Here is a 21,538-nt window from a genome sequence, read left to right as displayed (position 1 = left end):
CATCTTCATCCTGACTTCAGCAAAAATCCCTCATAATATCCCACTGAGGAGTTAAAAATGCTTGGTTGGTTGAACTAAGTAAAATGATTTCAATATTTACATGAATTACTGGTATCCAGTCAAATCTCAATTCTTTTATTATTGGTGCAGATATCTTCTCTGACCATATCTTTATCAGAGTTCATGAGAGATCGAGAAACTGGATAAGACATTTGTCTGAGTGCTTCTCTGCTTGTAACTAAAACTGCTGACAGATGCAAAATCAGTAACAAAGACAAAAGTAATAGATGTATTTTTATTTTTGAGTGTATACATTAACAAACTTAACAAATTTAATCAACTTTTACATTGTTTGTTTTATACATGAACCCATTACCATGTACAGTGGAACTTGCTTTGGTAATATACACACATATATTTTAATGAATTAATTTGTTGGTAGAAGGAGATAAGGTCTTCAGTTGCTTCTGAAACTAGATTTCTTTAAAACTTTTTAAAAATACATGTCAAAGGTCATACTTTGTCTCACCTCTATTAGTTTCTAAACACTACTGCTTGAAAAAATATACAAATAATAATCTTTGCCTTGTCTGTCTTGAATGTTTCTTTTTCTTTTCGTTGGGTAAAACCTTTGTGCTTTGATGAAAAACATTGGACTGAGGGAATTTAATTTGTGGTTGAAGCATAAAAAAATACTCAGTACTATACAGGTTTTTTTTTCTTTATGTTTAAAAAAGAATTCATATCATGGTGAATGTACTAGTTTATTAAATTATGATAAAAATAAAATCAATTTCAGTTCAGTTATCTTCCCTTTTGTTTTAGTACTTTGGACCTTGTAAGTGGTTGTTTTAACTTTTTGACACTGTTTGTTACAGGCTTGGTTTTCTCAGTTTGACTGGTTCTCTGTCCCCTCACTGATTTCTTCACACACTTCTGTCTAGTTTGTTCCTCTTCGTCATGCTCCACCTGCTGTGACCTCTTCCTACTGGATCTGACCTTCACGGTTGGCTGGACATCCTCTGTTGTCTTCTGTTCTGCACTGTTTATCTGCTTTGATCCTCTCATCCTTGTTTTGACTATGAGTTTCTCTTGGGCTAAACTACTGTCTCCCTGAAAAGAGATTCAAACACATGATTTCGAGTATGTTATAAAAATCGCTATAAAATGTTCACAAGTGTATGATTGCAAATATACTCCTTTTATAAGGTCTATCTCTGGAAATATTGACTTCAGCGAAAAGCATACTGACTGAACACAAGGTGCTTAGTTAATATGATTTTCTGTGAAGGTGATATGTTTCTTTTTTATTACAAAGCAAAACTCTGGCACTTCATTGTAATTGTGTTTTACTGTGTAAAGCTCACCTTTGGAGTTTGATTGGTTGATACTGGAGGGTCGTCCAGACTGGATTCTGAGGACTCTTCAGAATCTGAGTCCCCTGATGAAGCTGTATTAGACTCCACCCTGTTCACCGATGATGTGTCAGTCACCTGTGACTCCGCCCTTTTCTGGGCGGACTTGTCAGCCCCCTGTGGCTCAGTCATCAGAGTTAATGGTCTCTTATTCTCAATGTCCGACTCACAACTGTTTGAATCACTAGTTCCTTTGACTTCCTCCTCCATAGATTCCCCTTCTGAATCCTTTTTATCACTTGAATTCTCTCCAGAATTACCGGAGTCTGATTTATCACTCTCCAAGTCACTCTCAGAGGATGAGTTACCTCCCTTCTCCACCTCTGACATCTGTACAGACTGGGTGACCTGTTCTTGTCCTTCTGATGTCATTTGTTGTGAAACCTCCAATGGCCTACAATAAAATCATTGATATACACTGAACTTAATCAAATTTTACTTAAACACTGACTATGATATTGAATTGATTACTGACTGTGATATTGCCTTAATAACTGACTGTGGTATTGACTCAACTTCTGACTATGATACTGACTTAATTACTGAATGGGGTATTGACTTAATTACTGTCTGTGGTATTGACTTAATTACTGACTGTGGTATTGACTTAATTACTGTCTGTGGTATTGACTTAATTACTGACTGTGGTATTGACTTAATTACTGACTGTGGTATTGACTTAATTATTGACTGTGGTATTGACTTAATTATTGACTGTGGTATTGACTTAATTACTGACTGTGGTTTGACTTAATTACTGAATGTGGTATTAACTTAATTACTGTCTGTGGTATTGACTTAATTACTGACTGTGGTATTGACTTAATTACTGACTGTGGTATTGACTTAATTACTGACTGTGGTATTGACTTAATTATTGACTGTGGTATTGACTTAATTACTGACTGTGGTATTGACTTAATTACTGACTGTGGTATTGACTTAATTACTGACTGTGGTATTGACTTAATTATTGACTGTGGTATTGAATTAATTACTGACTGTGGTATTGACTTAATTATTGATTGTGGTATTGACTTAATTACTGACTGTGGTATTGACTTAATTACTGACTGTGGTATTGACTTAATTACTGACTGTGGTATTGACTCAACTTCTGACTATGATACTGACTTAATTACTGAATGGGGTATTGCCTCAAGTATAAGTTAGGTACTGACAGTGGTATTGACTGTGTTACTGCCTCAGTTACTGACCCTGCTTTATCCGTGGCTCGCCGCATACATCCCCAGGTGAACTCTAGGAACATGGCCTGCTGTAAAAGACGGTTCATCCTCTGGAAGTGGCGCTCTGTCAAACAAAACATTTAATTTAATAACTGGGAATTAACAAAGATCTGCCCAATACTAATGCTTTGCTGCCTTTTCAAATTTTAGGAATTATATTTGAAATATTTTATAGTCATGTAGATGTAATTTGTTACATTTTTTATTATTAAATTTGAATTATTTAGAAACAAAGTGAATTTAATCTAAAATCTTGGTAAATGTTGAGCATTTCAAATTAAAAATCAAGGGAAAACAAAACAAAATTTCTTAGTAGAATTCAAGTATCATCAACAAAGCAGAATTAACATTTTCATCAAACAGTGTATTACCTGTGTATGGTATGAGGGCTTCCATGGTTGACTTGATGTTAGAGAACTTGAGGATTTCCTCGGGGGGATATGTCCTCAGCACTGTGTTAAGGACAAACTGAGCCTCACGACAATGTCTGCTGTTTGTATTCCATTCACTGGCAAACCGCAAAACTGAATCTGGTAATAAAAGTAAAGATCTTGTCATATGGGCTGTAGCGTAAATGTGCATTTTACATGTACGCAGCCAGAAGAGCATTTTAAATCAAGACCACATTGTACAGTTATACATTTACAAGATATACATGTATAGTGGAAAGATTGTTCAAAACAAAGTTTCGGTGGCATTTGTGGTCACTCAATGCCAAAACAACTATTTCAAAATGGTATACATGTACATTTAAAAATCAATCATGAAATATATTTTTAGCTGTACCTGCAAATAAACACCGTTTTTTTTTAGTCTCATTACAATTAACAGCAATGTATGAAGGTAAATTCTTTCATAAAACTTCAAAAATTCAAAATACTTAGAATAAAGTAACACATTTATACTCGTACACATGGTTTGGATTTTCACTTCTTACCTATTTGATCAAGCCTGAGTTTTTGAAGAGTTGCCTCCAGTTCTGTTTTTCCATTTGGATTATAAAGAATTTCTAAAACACAACTTTTAAACTGAGCATGGTATTTGTTTTTTTTTTTAATCACCGTCATTATTAAGATTTTAAATGATGTCAGATTTTTTTGCTTTAAAAATATTGCATACAATAAGGCACAGGATACTAAATAATAAAATGGAATTTTTAAAAACAAATTTGAACTGCATAAATAGGACATTTACTGTAATTTGTTTTACAAATGATTTGTAACATCTGTTGTATATATACCTTTAATGATATTGAGAACTCTAAATGGTTGTTCCAGGGTGATGGCCAGACCTATAGCTTTCAAATATTTCTTCTGATGGAGCAAATTACTCAACTCTTGTTCTCTACAAATAAGTACCGTACAAGTGTTAAATACACGTACATGTATATCAGATTCTCTACAGCCATTAATTCCACAGAAAACTTTTGATATTGTAGACCAACTATTATACCCATCATCTTTTATTCACGATACGTCAGTTTGAAATGGATTCATGATGATAAATTTTCACAACTGAGGAAATATTCTTTACAACTAGGAGACTTATTGTTCACAGAACAATAAGAGGTCTTTCCACCTTTTGAATTTCAATTTCATTTTATATCTATCTATCTAAAATTAAATTTCATAAAAAAGAAACCAGGGAATGGCTTAAAAGAAGAAAAAAAATGAAAATGAATTTTTTTTTTTAGGTGACCTTGACCTTTGACCTTCAAGTCATATTCAAGGTCAAAGGTCAAGGGTCACATTGTAATTAACCCCATGTCTCTATGTCTTATAGTTTAAAAGTTATAAGGTTTAATATTAAGCACAAAAGCATTTAAGGGCAGTAACTCATTCAAGGAGTCACCAGATCCTTTTGCACTTGAACATAAAAGTTTTGCCTAAAGTCCCATAAGACATTAGAAAAGGTTTCGTGTCTTTGCAGTTTACGGTTTTGGAGCAATAGCAATAAAAATGTTTTTCGTACAAGGGGCAATAATTTTTAATAGGGTCAATCTTAAGGGACGAGAATGAAATCTAAGACACAGTTTTAAAAGTACATATTAATGATGCATAGACATTAAGCATATGTTGAAAGACAGAAGAGATATAAAAAGAGCTAAATTTCTCAGTTTTGGAATGACCTTGACCTTTGACCTTTACATGAATTTTAAGCTCAAAGGTCAATGAATCTTATGCAGTTGAGCTCATTCCTATATTTTTAATTATTTCTAAAAATTAGAGATTTTAAAAATAATTGAAGTAGTTAACCACTTTCACAATGGATGTCTCAATAAGTCGAATTGTTTTGTTTTTACGATTAGTAGTAGCGATAACAAGGTTTTCCACACAAAGGGCAATAACTTTTAATAGGGTCAATCTTACGGAATACGAATTGAATCTTTCAAATAGTTTTAAGAGTACATATTAGTTATGCTAAGACAGTTTGTATATGTTAAGAGACAAAAAAGATATAAAAAGAGCTTAATTTCTCAATTTTGGAATGACCTTGACCTTTGACCTTTACATGAATTTTAACCTGAAAGGTAAATAAATCTTATGATGCTTGTTTACATTATTTGTAAAATTTACAAAGTTTCAGGGGCAATAACTCGAAGAAGTCAACTGTTTGAAGACTAAAGGTTTCATATTTCTACATTCATTAAGCAATAACAAGGTTTTTCGCACAAAGGGCAATAACTTTTAATAGAGTCAATTTTAAGGGAAACGAATTAAATCTTTAAAAAGTTTTAAAAGTGTTTAATAATGATGCTAAGACAGTTTGTATATGTTAGAAGACAAAAAAAGATATTAAAAGAGCTTAATTTCTCAATTTTGGAATGACCTTGACCTTTGACCTTTACATAAATTTTAAGATCAAAGGTCATGAATCTAATGCAGTTAGTCCCATGTCGCTACGACTTTTCGTTTTGAAAATATTTAATTATTTTTAAAATTCAAAAACTTTCAGGTATAACTCATTAAAGGGGTCACCGAATACTTTCGCAATGAACAGATGTCCCTTCATGTAGTCGAAGACATTGGTGAAGGTTTCATTCTTCTAGATTATTTCCGACGAAACAAGCATTTCTTGCGTAACTTTGAAAGCGGTCATAGTTCATATGCGTTGGGTCAAATTTGTTCAACTTTTAATGACCTTTACGATGAACAAAAAGTCTTTTCGATAAATGTCAAAAAAATAGCAAGAAAAATAATAGGAATAATAATAAACATAAGCAATTAAAAAGGTTATTACAATGCAAAATAAATAGTTTGAGACAATAAATATTCATGAGTGTAAAAGGAGATTGTAACACTCAGAGATACTTCCTGCATGCAAATAAAAGTTTGTTTACAGTATATACAATATACCTTGAAACTTGTCTAATCCAAATATTGTGTACATGTATTTCAAAATTTTGCCTTGTAGATGTAGATTTTAAGCCCTTTCAGTAAATTTAATTAAAATGTTAACAATCTTGAATGTCTAATCTGCCAATACATAGGAAAGCAGTAGTGTAGAGAATAGACAGGTTTGACTGTAGTATGTGACACTAACTTGAGTATGAAATCCTCTCTCTCTGTCTGTTTCTTCTGAACCTCCTCTCCTGTTACATCCTAAAAGTTGATGAAAAATTGTGTATCACAATCAAATTTAAAAAATACCACTTATAAACTTTTTTTTTTTTGTAAATTCCAAGTCAAGTAAATGTTTGGGATCTGAATAAATAAATAAAAATACTGATAGATTGATGTCTTCATTACACTGCATTGATATTTTACACTATGTAAAATTAAAAGTACGGTTCTCAAGCCATCAAAAGTTGAGAAATATAAATACAGTAAAACTCGTTTATTAAGAACATGGATATTGCAAATTCACAGATATAGCGAATTTATCTTGGATACCCAGCTATATAAATTTAAAGTATTCCTTATATGGATATAACGAATTACAGATATAGCGAAGTTATTTCATAGGTCAACGCTTCTCACTTTCCATATGATGATACTGGAGTCTGCTCCCCCCGTTACGACGTGATCCTCCTCTCTATTGACTGTGATGGACCAGATTTTATCCTCATGTTCATCCACTGTGGAGACACAGGTGCTGGTTTTAATGACCCAGATCTTCATTAGGCCATCAGAGCCACTGGAAGACAAGGTACAAAATGAGTGCCTCCCATTATTAAACAAGACATAAACTCATAGGGAAATGCCTAAAAGCAAGGTACAACAAAATTACAGGAAAATTCTCAAAACAAGGACAAAATTATAGGGAAAAGTCTCAAAAGGAAAAGAACATATACATGTAAGTTTTAAGTTAATGATTCTCTGCTTCCAATTTTTACCTTATTTAACTTATAAAAATCACTTACAGTACTACAATGTATGTGCGAGTTTCAATAGAAATTGATTCACTTAGAATCTAGATTTCTTCAGGGACTCAGTCAGACATACCAGGAGAGAAGCTGCATTCCTCTGTTGATGAATGTCACCCTCAGCACGGCACTGTCATGTCCCTCAAATGTCTAAAATAACAAGTACACTGACTATTGCTGCCTACATAAAACAAATAAATATGTCTGACAAGGTTATCATAAATGATAATGTCATCTACTTTCATCTCACCTTAACACACTCCAAGCCCTGTATAGACCAGATTTTAATGGTTCCATCCCCTGAAGAAGTAGCAATGCACTGAAAAAAACCCAATAAAGTAAGAATATTAACAAAATTAAGATAAACAATCAAATATTAGGTTTATTCTTTGATATTAACCTTCAAAGATAAAAAGAACATTACAAAATTGATTGACTTCCTTACCTGGTCTACAGGTGAAAACTGGACACACCAAATTCCCCTTTTGTGGCCCCTCATTACGCCAACTAAAGCAAAGGATTCAGCATCCCATAGCTGTAAAAAGACCAAAGTTACACACAAATGTGGTACAGTTCACTACAAAAAGAACAGACCTCAAGATGGAGTAGAGTCAATAGATGACCTGACCTTGGCAGTTCTGTCATGTGACCCTGTTGCTATGTATCTGTCGTTAGGGGACACCACCACACAGTTTATGTCTTTTTCGTGGACTCTCTCTGTGTGAGTACACTTCAGATCAGTACAGGGTCCCTCCAGTGATGGGGGGAGCTTCCACTTCTTCAGGGTAAAATCTTGTCCCCCACTTACGATCCAGCCAGCTGATGCACTGCAAGTAGAATATTATTCAATGAACAATACTCAGTTTGTATAAAGAAGGATCACCAATGTAACCTAAAGCTTTACACATGCATGTTACACATTAACATACCTTGCCATTGCTACAGTGCTCACAATATGTGTGTGTCCATGGCCCACCCCTACACAGGTGACCTGTCCAGATTCTGGGTCAAATCTCCACACCCTCACTGTGTTATCCTGTAAGCAAAACAATCAAAGATATTCCAGAGATCCTGTTTACAAGCACCTTTAATATAAACTTCTATCATTTTATAACTATCTATAGATTTCTGAGACCCAAAACAGCCTGTTCTTAAAATACACCCCTATAAAATACATGCATATCTATATAAAAATTACTTTAAATTAACCATGTAATCTAAATTAAAGTTTGAATTGACAGTATTCTGGTGTTAGTGACATACATGTATCTAATTTTATTAAATGATCAGGAATTTTGGTGCTCTCTGATTGGTTTAGATGCCTTTTCCTGAGATGTACCTCAGAGTGAGTTCACCTCATATGAGGTTTATTCAGATTTTCCCTCTTGACCAACCGTAGATTTGCTTACAGTTTTTTTTACCAATCGGATTGCGTGTTTCAAAACATGTGTTGGTGTGAATGTAAACATGTCAGACACCCGTACTAAGGAGATTAAACGCTTTTGAAAGTAAATGGTTGAGTATTTATTGTTTGATAATATTGTTTTCAATATTTAACTACTAGTTGTTAATTAGATAAGTCATGACAATTATATTATAGGTGTTTATTTTTGATGGAGACAAGATTGAAAGTGTCAAAAGTGTTGTAAATGTCACAGCCGCAATACCGGTATATTTATAATTCCATCAATAAACAACAACACGGCTGGTGGGTTCATTTGCATTTCTGCTTCAATTTCTTTACAAGATGAATATAATAACAATTAGAAGAACAATTACGGTGACCTGTAAAATAAATGAATACACTCATACACTAACACTCACACATTGAATCAATTTAGAATACTTTAACTGTTCTGATTCAATTCTGTTTAATTAATTGATAAGGTATTTAACTTATTCAAAGCAATGGTGGTAAATTAATTCTTACCAACTAGACAGGTATAAAGTTGTCTTCATTAATTAAATGATGGACTTTATATATGGAGAGGAGATACACTCTTCCTTCCTCCTGACTGTCTTAGGGTGGAGTGAATTATTAACAGTGTTTGGCACCAAGCATGTGTATTTGGTTCCAAACTAGTAAAACCACTCACACACTTCTCACACTAAAATATCAACCAATCACACACCTTCAAGCCGCACCCATTCTGACACAAACACCTTTGACCTTTCACACTCCCAAACCAACCAATGAGCATTCAACCCCATGAATATCAATGAATGACTTCATGAATGAACTAGCTTAACACATAGTAAATTCCAAAGGACTGTAATTTACTATGCTGTATAGGTGAAAATGATGATGATGGTAATGAAATGATTAGTAGATTAGGTCACAAATCATTTATAAATAAATTATATAGTATATATCATAATATGAATTTATTCACCCTGTGACATAAAATTCATGATCATTTAATAAAACGATTATTGACTTTTGAATTCGGTCTACTCGTGACTATACAGACATGGTCAGGTATTGTTAACCTTGGCCTTCGGCCTCGGTCAACCAATACCTGACCAGGTCTGTATAGTCACGAGTAGACCTTATCAAAAGTCAATAATTGTATAAAGCTACCTTGGAGCAGGTGGCCAGCAGGTTTTTCCTCCTGTTAACCGTGACCCCCAGGATGATGTCCGTGTGGCCCGAGCACAGCTGACAGTTCCAGGAGGAAATCTCAAACACCTTCAGGTGCTCGCTGTTTGTGGCCACCGCAAGGTGAGTGTCTTTGGTTCCCAGGAACTGGACGTCCAACACCTGGTCTGTGTTACCACAAAACTGAAAATTGAAATAAATCTCAGTTTACAAACATTAATTGAAGAAATGTTTCTGGAGTTGAAACAATTTATATTTACACCCTATTTTGGAAAAGTACAAAAAGATTAACATTAATTTAAGAATTTCTGTGAAGAGTTTTTTTTCTTAAAGTTTTTTGTCTTAAAGTTCAAACAGACCTGTTTCTTGACAGACAGGTCCTCTAGGTTACATAATGTGATATTGTTGTCAAAAGTAACCACGGCAACACTCTGTAAGGCATCGTTGTACAGTGCCTGTGTAATGTTCTGATCATCCTGGTCACTGTTTACTGCTCGGCCAATCAGTTCCTTCCTTACATGTACACACTTGGACTTCTCAATATCCCAAACTCGCAAAGTCCCTGAATAATAGCAAATATCTAACTACAGTACAACTTGATTATGAAGAACCCATTTATAAGGAATTCTTGTTACAAAGAATTTTTATGAGTCCTCTTGGCAACTTTTAACTATGCTTAATTTACAGAAATAATCACTGTTACAAGGTAGTAAAATGTGATATCCTGGTGACTTCCTTATCGTAAAGATTTTGAATATTCTTACTAGTATTTTTTTAGAAGTACCTGTTCATCTAAGAATAGTTGAAAAACAGTGAGTATTTTAAACAAAATTAATGTCTCTGCTTTAACCTAAAACACCTATAAATGAATATATAAAGAAAGGAATGAAAATTTTTGTTTTAGTATCTGACCTTTGCTGCCGGCTGTGATGATGTGTGGAACTCCCGAGTCTGTGACTTCAAGGTCAGGAAACTCTCTTTCTGGTGGAAGCAAGATAACTGCCTCAACACTCTACAATAAACATGATACTGACATTATAAGATGAGATCCAATCAATACTTTGACAAAATTTTTAACAATCTAATAAATATTATGACAATAAAAGTGGATACACTGCTGACATTAAAACACTCATGGTCAAATAGTAGTGTACAAGTCTCATGTCCACATTCACATAAAAGACTCTATGTCAAGCAAAATCTTCACATTAAACACTTTTGATAAAACTTTTTGTTGACATCAAAACATTCTCCATTATACATGCTGACATTTAATTTTCTCCACGATACATGTCTACATCAACACGCTCTCTTAATTACAGCTGTCAGACATCAACATGATCCCCAACATAAATCACACTGACATTAAATACTTTACAGTGACTACTATATAAACTTTCATCAGAACACTCCCAAACTCTTTAAAATGCTTTAATACAAGTCCTGTACATTGTAAGCATCAAAACCTACCTCAAAGACTGGTATGGTCTTCGTAACTTTCAGTTCCTCCAAGTTCCACACAGAAATTATACGATCCCTACCTCCGCTGTGGAAATACCAATTACAGAATTCTGTTTTAGCACCAACCTTCATATATATCATTTAATTATAAAGGAATGAATTTAATTACTGTATAATCCCTATTAACAGCCCCTGCCTATATAAGTGCTCGCTTAGGTCTTTATCAATTGTCAGGAAATAAGGGCCCCCTGTACAGTGATTAAAATTATCTAGAATCGTATCAAAAGTCTGTCAAAATTTAAAGGAAGTGAAAATGAAAATTGTTTATTATCTAATTTCTCATTGGAAAATGATACATTTTGCATAATTGGGTGGATTATCTTCATTTAAAGTAAAGTTAGGCATTATTTTAGAGATTCTTTGAATTTATTTTTTTTTCAAAATATTTTTTGAAGTTAAGATATGATATTAAATATTACAAAGAGAATACCAAAATAACCGCCCCCTTTTCGCAATTTTCTAAGTGCCCGGGGCGGTTAATAGGGATTATACGGTAATAGCTAATCAAGCTATACTGTATAATCAGGAAAGAGGCGATTTACATAACATATAAAATGCAAAGCGGTTTGTAAAAAAGTGTAAACTAATTCCAAGGATATTTGGAATCACTGTCCACTTTGTAAGGCATGCCAGGGTATCAACCATAATTGGAAACGTGGGATAATTTGCATTTTAATAATATTACCTGTACATAGTGGTGCCATCTGGTGAGAAGACCATGCTGGTGACAACACTGAAGTGGGCCTCTACCGTCACCAGACATTTGCTTGTCTTCAGATCCCAGACCTTGACCTTGTAATCATCACCGGCCGAGAACAGCTGTAGCTTCTCATTGTCAGGGTGAAACTTCACCAGGCTGGTCAAGACAGGAATCACATGTTAACATCATAGAGCAAAATCTTTACTTGCTTTCTTATTTCAATAATAGTCATTATTTCTTCATCATTACACCTTGCGGTGTCTAATTAAAACAATTTCATCTGATAGGATCTTGAATGCAGCCCAAAGGAAGAATTAATCTATAAAAAGCGCTTTACATTGACCTCTTACCTTATAACCCCAGTGTGACCTTTGAGGTTGTGTGTACAGTACTGTTTGTCAATATCCCACAGTTTAATGGTTGTGTCAGAACTTCCTGTTGCTAACAATGTGGAGGATACATCAAAGTCCATGGCCAGGACAGGGGATATATGAATAGCCTGAAAAACAAATAAAACAAATAGAATCAAATATCATAAGACCCCATAACAACTGACAGTTGTTCTACCATTCTGCCTTAACATATGCAAGAGGCTGCAATATTAGATTCTGTATGACTATTGCAATTCTCCCATTTAATACTTTTGCCAAAAAAATGATTCAGTTTTAACATAACTAAATCTCAGTCATCTGTTTAAATATTGCAAGAATCTTACTAAGAATGTACTTTTATAAACAATTTCTTTAAACAATAAAAAAACCCAAAGGTTTATGACATCTAAGAGCCAAATGGGTACAACTAGTTTGAATCCAATCTGGTACATTGACCTCTTGTGACCTATAATGACCTATACTGACCTTCCATGACCTGACCAGCACCTGATCTTTCCAGCTCCACTGTCTCAGAACAAGGTGTTTTGTGGCAACAACTACATACTGAAAGTGGTTTACAGTATACAATGAAATATATGAGATAACAAGCAGTATTCAAGCTCAAAAGTCCCTAAAACAATACAAATGAGATAAAGTAATACTAACCAGAAGTCTCTGTCGAGACTGTAGCTCTACTGGTTTGTACTTATCAAAAACCATTGCACTATTTTATGTATCTTTGTGTAGTCTACTTGTGTGCCAACTTATTTTGAAATCAAACTAGAACTGTAGAAGGAGTAGCGTTTTTAAAGGAATTTCACAGAAAATTCTATTTTTAGTAACCATGGTAATACCGTTAATCGAAATCAGAAACAGATGCACTATTCTATGTATCTTAGTGTAGTCTACTTGTGTGCCAAGTTATATTGAAATCAGACCAAAACTGTAGAAGGAGTAGCGTTTTTAAAGAATTTCACAGAAAATTCTATTTTTAGTAACCATGGCAACACCGTTCATCAAAATTAAAAACCGATGCACTATTCTATGTATCTTTGTGTAGTCTACTTGTGTGCCAAGTTATATTGAAATCAGACCAAAACTGTAGAAGGAGTAGCGTTTTTAAGGAATTTCACAGAAAATTCGATTTTTAGTAACCATGGCAACACCGTTCATCGAAATCAAAAACCGATGCACTATTCTATGTATCTTAGTGTAGTCTACTTGTGTGCCAAGTTATATTGAAATCAGACCAAAACTGTAGAAGGAGTAGCGTTTTAAAGGAATTTCACAGAAAATTATATTTTTAGTAACCATGGCAACAACGTTCATCGAAATCAAAAACTGATGCACTATTCTATGTATCTTAGTGTAGTCTACTTGTGTGCCAAGTTATATTGAAATCAGACCAAAACTGTAGAAGGAGTAGCGTTTTTAAAGAATTTCACAGAAAATTCTATTTTTAGTAACCATGGCAACACCGTTCATCAAAATTAAAAACCGATGCACTATTCTATGTATCTTTGTGTAGTCTACTTGTGTGCCAAGTTATATTGAAATCAGACCAAAACTGTAGAAGGAGTAGCGTTTTTAAGGAATTTCACAGAAAATTCTATTTTTAGTAACCATGGCAACACCGTTCATCAAAATTAAAAACCGATGCACTATTCTATGTATCTTTGTGTAGTCTACTTGTGTGCCAAGTTATATTGAAATCAGACCAAAACTGTAGAAGGAGTAGCGTTTTAAAGGAATTTCACAGAAAATTCTATTTTTAGTAACCATGGCAACAACGTTCATCGAAATCAAAAACCGATGCACTATTCTATGTACCTTAGTGTAGTCTACTTGTGTGCCAAGTTATATTGAAATCAGACCAAAACTGTAGAAGGAGTAGTGTTTTTAAGGAATTTCACAGAAAATTCTATTTTTAGTAACCATGGCAACACCGTTCATCGAAATCAGAAACTGATGCACTATTCTATGTATCTTAGTGTAGTCTACTTGTGTGCCAAGTTATATTGAAATGTGTGCAAAACTGTAGAAGGAGTAGCGTTTTAAAGGAATTTCACAGAAAATTCTATTTTTAGTAACCATGGTAACACCGTTCATTGAAATCAAAAACCGATGCACTATTCTATGTATCTTAATGTAGTCTACTTGTGTGCCAAGTAATATTGAAATCAGACTAAAATTGTAGGAGGAGTAGCGTTTTGAAAAATTGTTTACAGACAGACGGACAGACAGACAGACAGACAGACAGACAGACAGACAGACAGATGGACGGACGCCGGACGCATTACTATCGCATAAGCTCTTCTGGTCTCTGACCAGTAGAGCTAAAAATGAAACACCAACACAGTAAAGTTAAACAAGATGCATCATTAACTAAATACAGTATGCATCATTAATATAAAAGTTAAAAAAAAAAAACAACCTAAAATTGTGAATACAAGTTATAAAGTATGGAAGCATACATTGGTAAGTTTAATATGTAAAGGAAGATTACCTCATTACTTGGAGATAAACAGAAATGGGTTATTTCTTCATCTTCTTCCTGAAATGAAAAAAAAATACTGTAAAATCACATTTTCGAGGGGTCAAATTTTCGTGGTTTGAGGAAAATATCTTGCTTCATCAGGATTTGATTTCATGGTTGGAGAATTGTTCAGTAGTAATATATATGTGAAAAATTGCATTTCGTGGTGGATATAAATCCGTGGGTCTCTTCATACCTTGAAAACCACAAAAATTAACCCCCACGAAAATTAGTGATTTCACAGTAATCCCCAATGCTCGCCTAAGTCACTTTGGTCCTACTACTTCCATCAGCAGCTGACTTCATAATGTGGGTCTAAAGCTAGCTCTATGGTTTTATGGATTTATCAAAGCTGAATCCACACAACATTGGAATGCTTCAATATCAATAAGATCAACACAATCCTGTTATTCTTGTTCTTTTTTCCTGTGCATTCCTATCCTTGAGAAGAAGATTTGGTATTTTTTTACCTGTGTATATTCCCATCTGAATTTTGATCACCTAGTGTTTCCCCCACCCTTCAAAAAGGGGTCAAGTTTTGAGCAAATTTTATTCTTCCCTATGAAATGAGTTACTTATTAAGATTTTCAAAGATTTGTTTTCTAAAAATTCCTATGTAAACCTTTGATGGTCTATTGTAGCCTGATGCTACTCCCAGAAGTTATAATTTTGAACAAACTTGAATCTAAACTATATAATGAAGTTTTCACATACTTGATAAGTTTTATTTTTCTGACTTAACAGTTCAAGAAGAAAACTTTTAAAAATGCCATTAAATTTTCAATATTGCAGAAGCTAGCACAAATTTACCTGGGGATAAAATTCCATTGATTTGTCATCTAAATTATTGTCTATTTATTTATCATCATGAATGCCAGACAAAATGTGATCAGAAAGTTTCACATGAGCCTTTAGCTCACATATAATTAATTTTCCCATACACAGTATAAGATATACTTCAGAACTGTCTGTCTGTTCATGTGTTGCATATTCAAAGATGACTGCATAAAACTGCATGTTTTTGTGGAATTCCATGGAAACTGCTAATGCCATGCCAGAAACTGAGGAACTATCATTGAATTATCTTAACACCAAAGATGCTAATTTTTTTAATATCTAGTATGTTTTATTACTTAACGAACCTGATATAATGTGAACTTGGTTTGGCCAGATTCTACCTCCAATATGTGGATCTTGTTGCCACACCCACAAAACATATATGTTCCATTATTAGAAATCTGAAAACACAAAGAGATCATTATTATTATATACTAGGAAATATGACAAACATTTTCCATTTCACCTTGAAAATTTTGCATTCATTATTATAGTCAACTATGACTATTTTGAAAAACTGCATAAATATAGCTTTATCAAGCCTTTTTGAAAGGCTAAATAAAGCTACTGTTGTGTGTCATAACTTAAGATCATTTTATTTTTTCTCTATATATTTCATTGAAAACAACATTTTGTAAAATCACTGGCATGACAACAATTCTTGACAGATTTTATCACAAATGTCTTGATAATCCAAGAAATTGTTGTGGTTGATGAAAACAATAGTTTTTATCTGATCAGCTTTGATATTTTTAAAATATTGTAATTTAAGGGTCCTCCACACACCCACAGCTTAATATGTTCTCATATTATTGAGCATTACTTTTAACAAGCATATCAACCTTTAAAAACTGTCCAGGGATTAAAATGTAATTCATACTGATTTTTTAGAATAATTATTTCAAAAGTTTCAAGAAATTTTTCCCAAGGCGTTTTCATACCTAGCACAACAAATTTTGTCTTACCCTATCGTATATTTTTAAGCTCACAGAAAAACCATAAAAACTTAATTTTATCGATCAACATAGATTTGTATTTTTTATAGAAATTTATTTTATTTATAAAAAGTACATAAAACTCATTTTCTCTAAAATACATCTCAAGAAAAATCAATAAAGACTCCTTTTGTAGAGAAGAAACATTAATGAATTAGATTACATCAAAAAATTGAATTAAAATTAAATGCACTGATGTAGAAAAAATATTTTCAAAATCTTTGGTATCAAAGTTCCTTTTTGGAGTTATCTTTCCTGTTGCCCGTCTCTGCATATGTCACCATACTATATTTAGTAATTACTGCCACTGAACTTATCAATATTTATAAACACACAATGAGGTAATGTATTAGGCCAAACAAAAAAATAACTTTGTTTACTGTTACATGCTGAAATAAAATAGGGTCGGTAGGTAGGAAATTTTTTTTATTTTATTGAATTTTTTTGTATACACAAATTCAAATGAATTGGAATTACAAGACAGTTTTACCATTGTATGGTGCGTTACTTTTGTTTGGGCTTGTAATATGGGTGGTAGACAATATAATCTTTCTTGCCAACTGCCTTACAACTCCAGGAGTGTGCAATTAAAAAAAAAAATCAAGTACTAACCAACAGGCTTGTAACAGCAATAAAGTTACTAGTCCGAAGTTTTAAGTGACCAGTCCAAATATAGGGGCAAAAAATTGTAAAAACTAATATCTTAAAAAGTTGTTGAGAAAGCCAGGGTCCTAAGCCATTCCTTTTAAAGTTGAAGTTTAAAAATTTTAAGAAATTATCTTTTCTTTTCTGACCTAGTTAGAATAATCTAACTGTGTCTCGGTACAGGCCCTCACCACAGTTAGAATACGTCCCATATACTTGCAATGTAGCAAACCGGAGCGGATCCGCTCCGAAACGATTTTGAAGAATATAAAATGATTTGCACTGGGAATAACTACCAAAATAATCAAAACAAACCTTCTTGAGATTGCTTATGCCTTTTATCCCAAAAAATAATCCATATAAATACGAAAATCCAATTAATTTTCTCAACGTTTTTCTCTCGATTCAAATTACCTGCCATGTTTACATTCGGAACTCTCTAGATTGTTCCTAGTAAATGCACTATGCGAGTTATCGCCCGTGTTTCTTTCTGCTACATTACGAATACACGTTGTTTATCGTTAATTATCATTTTAACGATAGAACATTCTACCTATTTCTGACCATATTGCACTAGTCTAGCTTATCTAAAATGAAGCAAAAATCATTTTATTTTCATTTCAAACTACTAAGTATAATTGATATATATTAAAGTTTAATCACATAACACTTAGCTATCACTCGATTTGGGGATCGTATATAATTGAAAGAGATATCTGCATATATTTACCATTAACAGAGGAATGGAGGAAATTCGGATTAGAAAAAAAACGATCGTTTTTTTTTTTAAGTAAATAAGTCAAGTAGTAATGCAAAATGGATGAGATTAAAGTGATTTAAGAACAGTAGGAGCATGCTGCCTGGAAAATTTTCATTAGTTGGAAATTAAATAGCAAAACAATGAGTGAAAATACCGTTTGTGTTTCTCATGTATTTATAAATTATACATGCATAATTTTAATTTTATTTTTACTACCCCCAAAAAACGGTAGCACCCCTGCAACTGCCACGCAATGGTAAGCAAATTGCAACGAATGCGTTGATGTAGATCTTGAACTCACTGGTTTTGTTTCTGTACTTTCAATTTCGATTTCAAAGATGAATGTAAAAGTTAAACTGACCGGCCAGTTACTTCTGGATTTTTATGATGAAAAAAAAAGTTTGGGTCGGCGATTAAAATTAGGGTCGGTCCGGTAACCGTAAACAAACATATTTTTTTGTTACGCCTTATTGAAACGCACAAATCACTGTGCCAAAATTTAAACTAATAAAACAGACTCGGTTGATTTGCCTTGAAAGTATAAATAACCTAAACGTTTCTCGTCATACTGGTACCCGTTGTTTACGAATTATTATGTAACATAATCCCAGACGTCTGTTATTCTTTTATTTAAAAAAAACAGGTCCTGGAACATCTTTTTCCATTGGTCACTCCGTGATCATGCCATGGCATGTGTTCATTGTTTATGATTAGGGTGTCGCTCTCAGTGTACTGCAAACTTTTCTCTTTGCAAAATCTTTATCTCTTAAGCATCTGTAAGACTCTTTTACAAATGGTGGTAGGCCAAATCGTCCATGCATAAACTAGATAAAACTGGAAGTAAAAGTATTTTTTCTCTATATACGTCACAACTCACAAGTCACATGGTGTGGAGGAGTCTTAAGTGTGACATGAATTTTTAAGTCACATACTCACTATATAGTCAACATTGATATTGAATTTTAGAATTGATGTTAAGTGATGAACTATCTTTTAAAAAAAATTAAACATGTAATGATCTTTTAAAGAAAGATAATGAATGTTGGTAAAATGGGTAGGCAATCCCGGGCCGGGGCAAATTAAAAGCCAGAGCAGATCGAGATTTTTCAAATATCTTCGCTAAAACTCAACCAATTTATTTGAAAATTTCAGATAATGTTTCTTGAAGGTTCTTTTGTATTCTCTGTAAATATTGCCATAATCTACGCAATATTTCGGAATTTCTAGGCGATTGTTCATTTCCAAGTTGGTAAAATGGGTAGGCAAAATCAATACGACATTTTACGGTATTTTTGAATTACGACTCATGAAACTATTACAATTGTGGGCTTTTCCGATATTTTACACTCTATATTAAATAAATATGATTAGTTTTACATTATAAAAGCTATAAGTTTGCAGATTTTACACATTTTCAGAAAATCTGGTCATTAAAACCGGATCCGATCACCCGGGGCAAATCAGAAAATTCCGAAATAATGAAAGCCAATTGTTTTTATCAGAGGATGTCTAGCTATCACTTTTTCGACATTGCCCAGCTCTAACCACATAGAAGTATCCTCACAAGAACCGTTTTTATTTAATAATTTAAATTATCAATTTGAAATTGGGTTTTGGAACTGTTTAGATTAAATGTCAATTTTCAGCAAAATCAAATAACCTGTACAATTATTCCGGAATTTTCAGGTTTGTCCCGGTCGATCGGATCCGGTTTTAATGACCCGGTTTTTCTTAAAACATGTAATTTTACGTAAATATTGCAATAACCAATGAAGATATATTCATTTCTCGTTCATATAATTATATTCTTAAACACCAGAATTATTCATAACTTTATGGACTTTCTGCAATATATTTCAGAAAACATACATGTATGTTGTGGACTTGGGAAACTGCCTACCCATTTTAACAACCTGAAAATCAATAAGCCCCGGTAAAATCTACAATATTGTATTTAGGGGAAATTTTAACAGCGAATATAAATAAAGACATATAGAATAGAACCTGAAAATTTCAGCTCGATCGATAAAGTATTAACGAGGCCGAGTCTAATTATTTCTGCCCTAGGGATTTTGATAATTTTTTGATAATAAATTTTTACTGTTATATTTATTGTTTTAAGATTAAAAAATCGAATGTTTACCATCCCGATTTCTTAGGGGATCATTTCAAAAGTTGTCAAATTTCACTATTGGACCCTATGGAAATTTGTTGGAAAATTGCCAAATTATCACATTTTTTCATATTTTTTGTATTTCTGCCCTAGGGATTTCTTTTTCTTTCAAGTAGATGAAAGTTATTGTATAAAGTCACCAAGTAGTGAAATTTCAAAAAAAGTTCACCATCTAGGTTGGTCTTGGAATATTAATTACTAAATTTATTTTTTTCAAAGCAAATACCTCTAAAATTGCCATATTACGGTATAAATACGTATCAGTGCAGATGAATTATCGGCGCATATGATTTTTCGGTAAAAATAGCAATGTTTAGATTGCTAGTATGTTTCTTTGGATGTTCTGTCATCAGTTTTTTGTATATAATCCACGGAGGCCTTGAACATACAAACGAGCCATTCATCTTTTTTCAGCGTCATGCATTGCTTACAAAATCCAAAAATAGTCACGTCATTAGAGCAATTTCAGCGTTTTTTCCTCATTATTGTCGTAAAAGCACATTTTCAGACCAGTAGAGGTTACAGATAATGTTAATTTTGTATTAAAATCACAATATTTGGCAAAGATTTACTGTCACACAAATGACTGCATGAAATTAAAAAGCTGCGCAAAGTCATGCGCACTCAAATTAGACTCGGCCTCATTAAGACGGAAAATTGAAAAATCTCGATTTGCCCCGGCCCGGGTTTGCCTACCCATTTTACCAACACTCAAAGATAACTACACATTTTCTAGTTTAATAAGTACTGAAATAAATACTTAAATTGAACAAAAATTTACCATTAATTTGCCAATGATTTTTACAAAATGATGTTTTCAATGAAATATATAGAGAAAAAATAAAATGATCTTAAATTATGGCACACAACTCTATATAGCTATTTTCAAGCTTTACTTTATAGCTATATTAGCTAAATCAAGATATTTTGCTGGGCCTGCTAGTATCGTACTTACATAAATTTTCCCTCCTGTGAAAAATGGTTCATGCTTTGTTTCTACAGCAAAACTGTAAATACAAAGTAAAAAATTCAACGGACAAATTCCTTATGCAAAACATCAAACACACAAGTCTTCATAACCTGTAAATACACAGACTTTGGTGTATTGACACTATGCAATGTCAATACTACTGTATCTTAAAACAATCAATTGGCTGTTTGTGACTCATCATGCAGACATTTTTCTTAATAATGATTTAACAAAATAGATTACTTCTCTTTCAGTTGTGTCATAGTTTTAGTTGTTGTCACTTTATGAACATCATCATGGTCAACACGTGCACCGGAAGTTTCCAAATATTACTCAAAGAAGAACAACTCTGTTTTATTGGAACTCTTCTGCGTGCTTACAATGCAAAAAAAGATGGATCATG

The 21,538-nt window shown here is 33.2% G+C and overlaps 1 protein-coding gene across 1 annotated transcript; it reads right to left on the bottom strand.

Moving 5' to 3' along the window:
- Nucleotides 1-613: 613 nt before the first annotated feature.
- LOC134243318 (transducin beta-like protein 3) lies at nt 614-21,501 on the bottom strand. The gene is made up of 24 exons (XM_062725576.1): nt 21,379-21,501; nt 21,121-21,172; nt 15,898-15,993; nt 14,726-14,773; nt 12,706-12,783; nt 12,199-12,347; nt 11,834-12,004; nt 11,098-11,173; nt 10,540-10,639; nt 9,987-10,189; nt 9,610-9,810; nt 7,958-8,064; nt 7,657-7,855; nt 7,474-7,563; nt 7,279-7,347; nt 7,108-7,178; nt 6,643-6,799; nt 6,206-6,264; nt 3,903-4,006; nt 3,600-3,671; nt 3,034-3,192; nt 2,633-2,726; nt 1,368-1,809; nt 614-1,113 (listed from the first exon to the last, which is right to left on the bottom strand). Exons 1-24 carry the CDS (start codon nt 21,396-21,398, stop codon nt 805-807), a joined length of 3,126 nt encoding a protein of 1,041 aa, XP_062581560.1. The 5' UTR covers nt 21,399-21,501; the 3' UTR covers nt 614-804.
- Between the last annotated feature and the right edge of the window lie 37 nt (nt 21,502-21,538).

Source organism: Saccostrea cucullata, unplaced genomic scaffold (assembly GCF_032062105.1).
Source record: "Saccostrea cucullata isolate Sc308-1 unplaced genomic scaffold, CSIRO_AGI_Scuc_v1 ctg133, whole genome shotgun sequence".
In the NCBI taxonomy this organism is placed as follows: Eukaryota; Metazoa; Mollusca; class Bivalvia; order Ostreida; family Ostreidae; genus Saccostrea; species Saccostrea cuccullata.
Note: the sequence above shows the minus strand (reverse complement) of the source record. Positions and strands in the feature narration are given on the sequence as shown.

Coding starts and splice junctions, on each gene's coding strand:
- LOC134243318 (XM_062725576.1), bottom strand. CDS start 21,398: ATGACACAACTGAAAGAGAA. Junction 11,174..11,833: donor GATGGCACCACTATGTACAG/GTAATATTATTA, acceptor GTATTTCCACAG/CGGAGGTAGGGATCGTATAA. Junction 1,114..1,367: donor CAACCAATCAAACTCCAAAG/GTGAGCTTTACA, acceptor ATCTCTTTTCAG/GGAGACAGTAGTTTAGCCCA.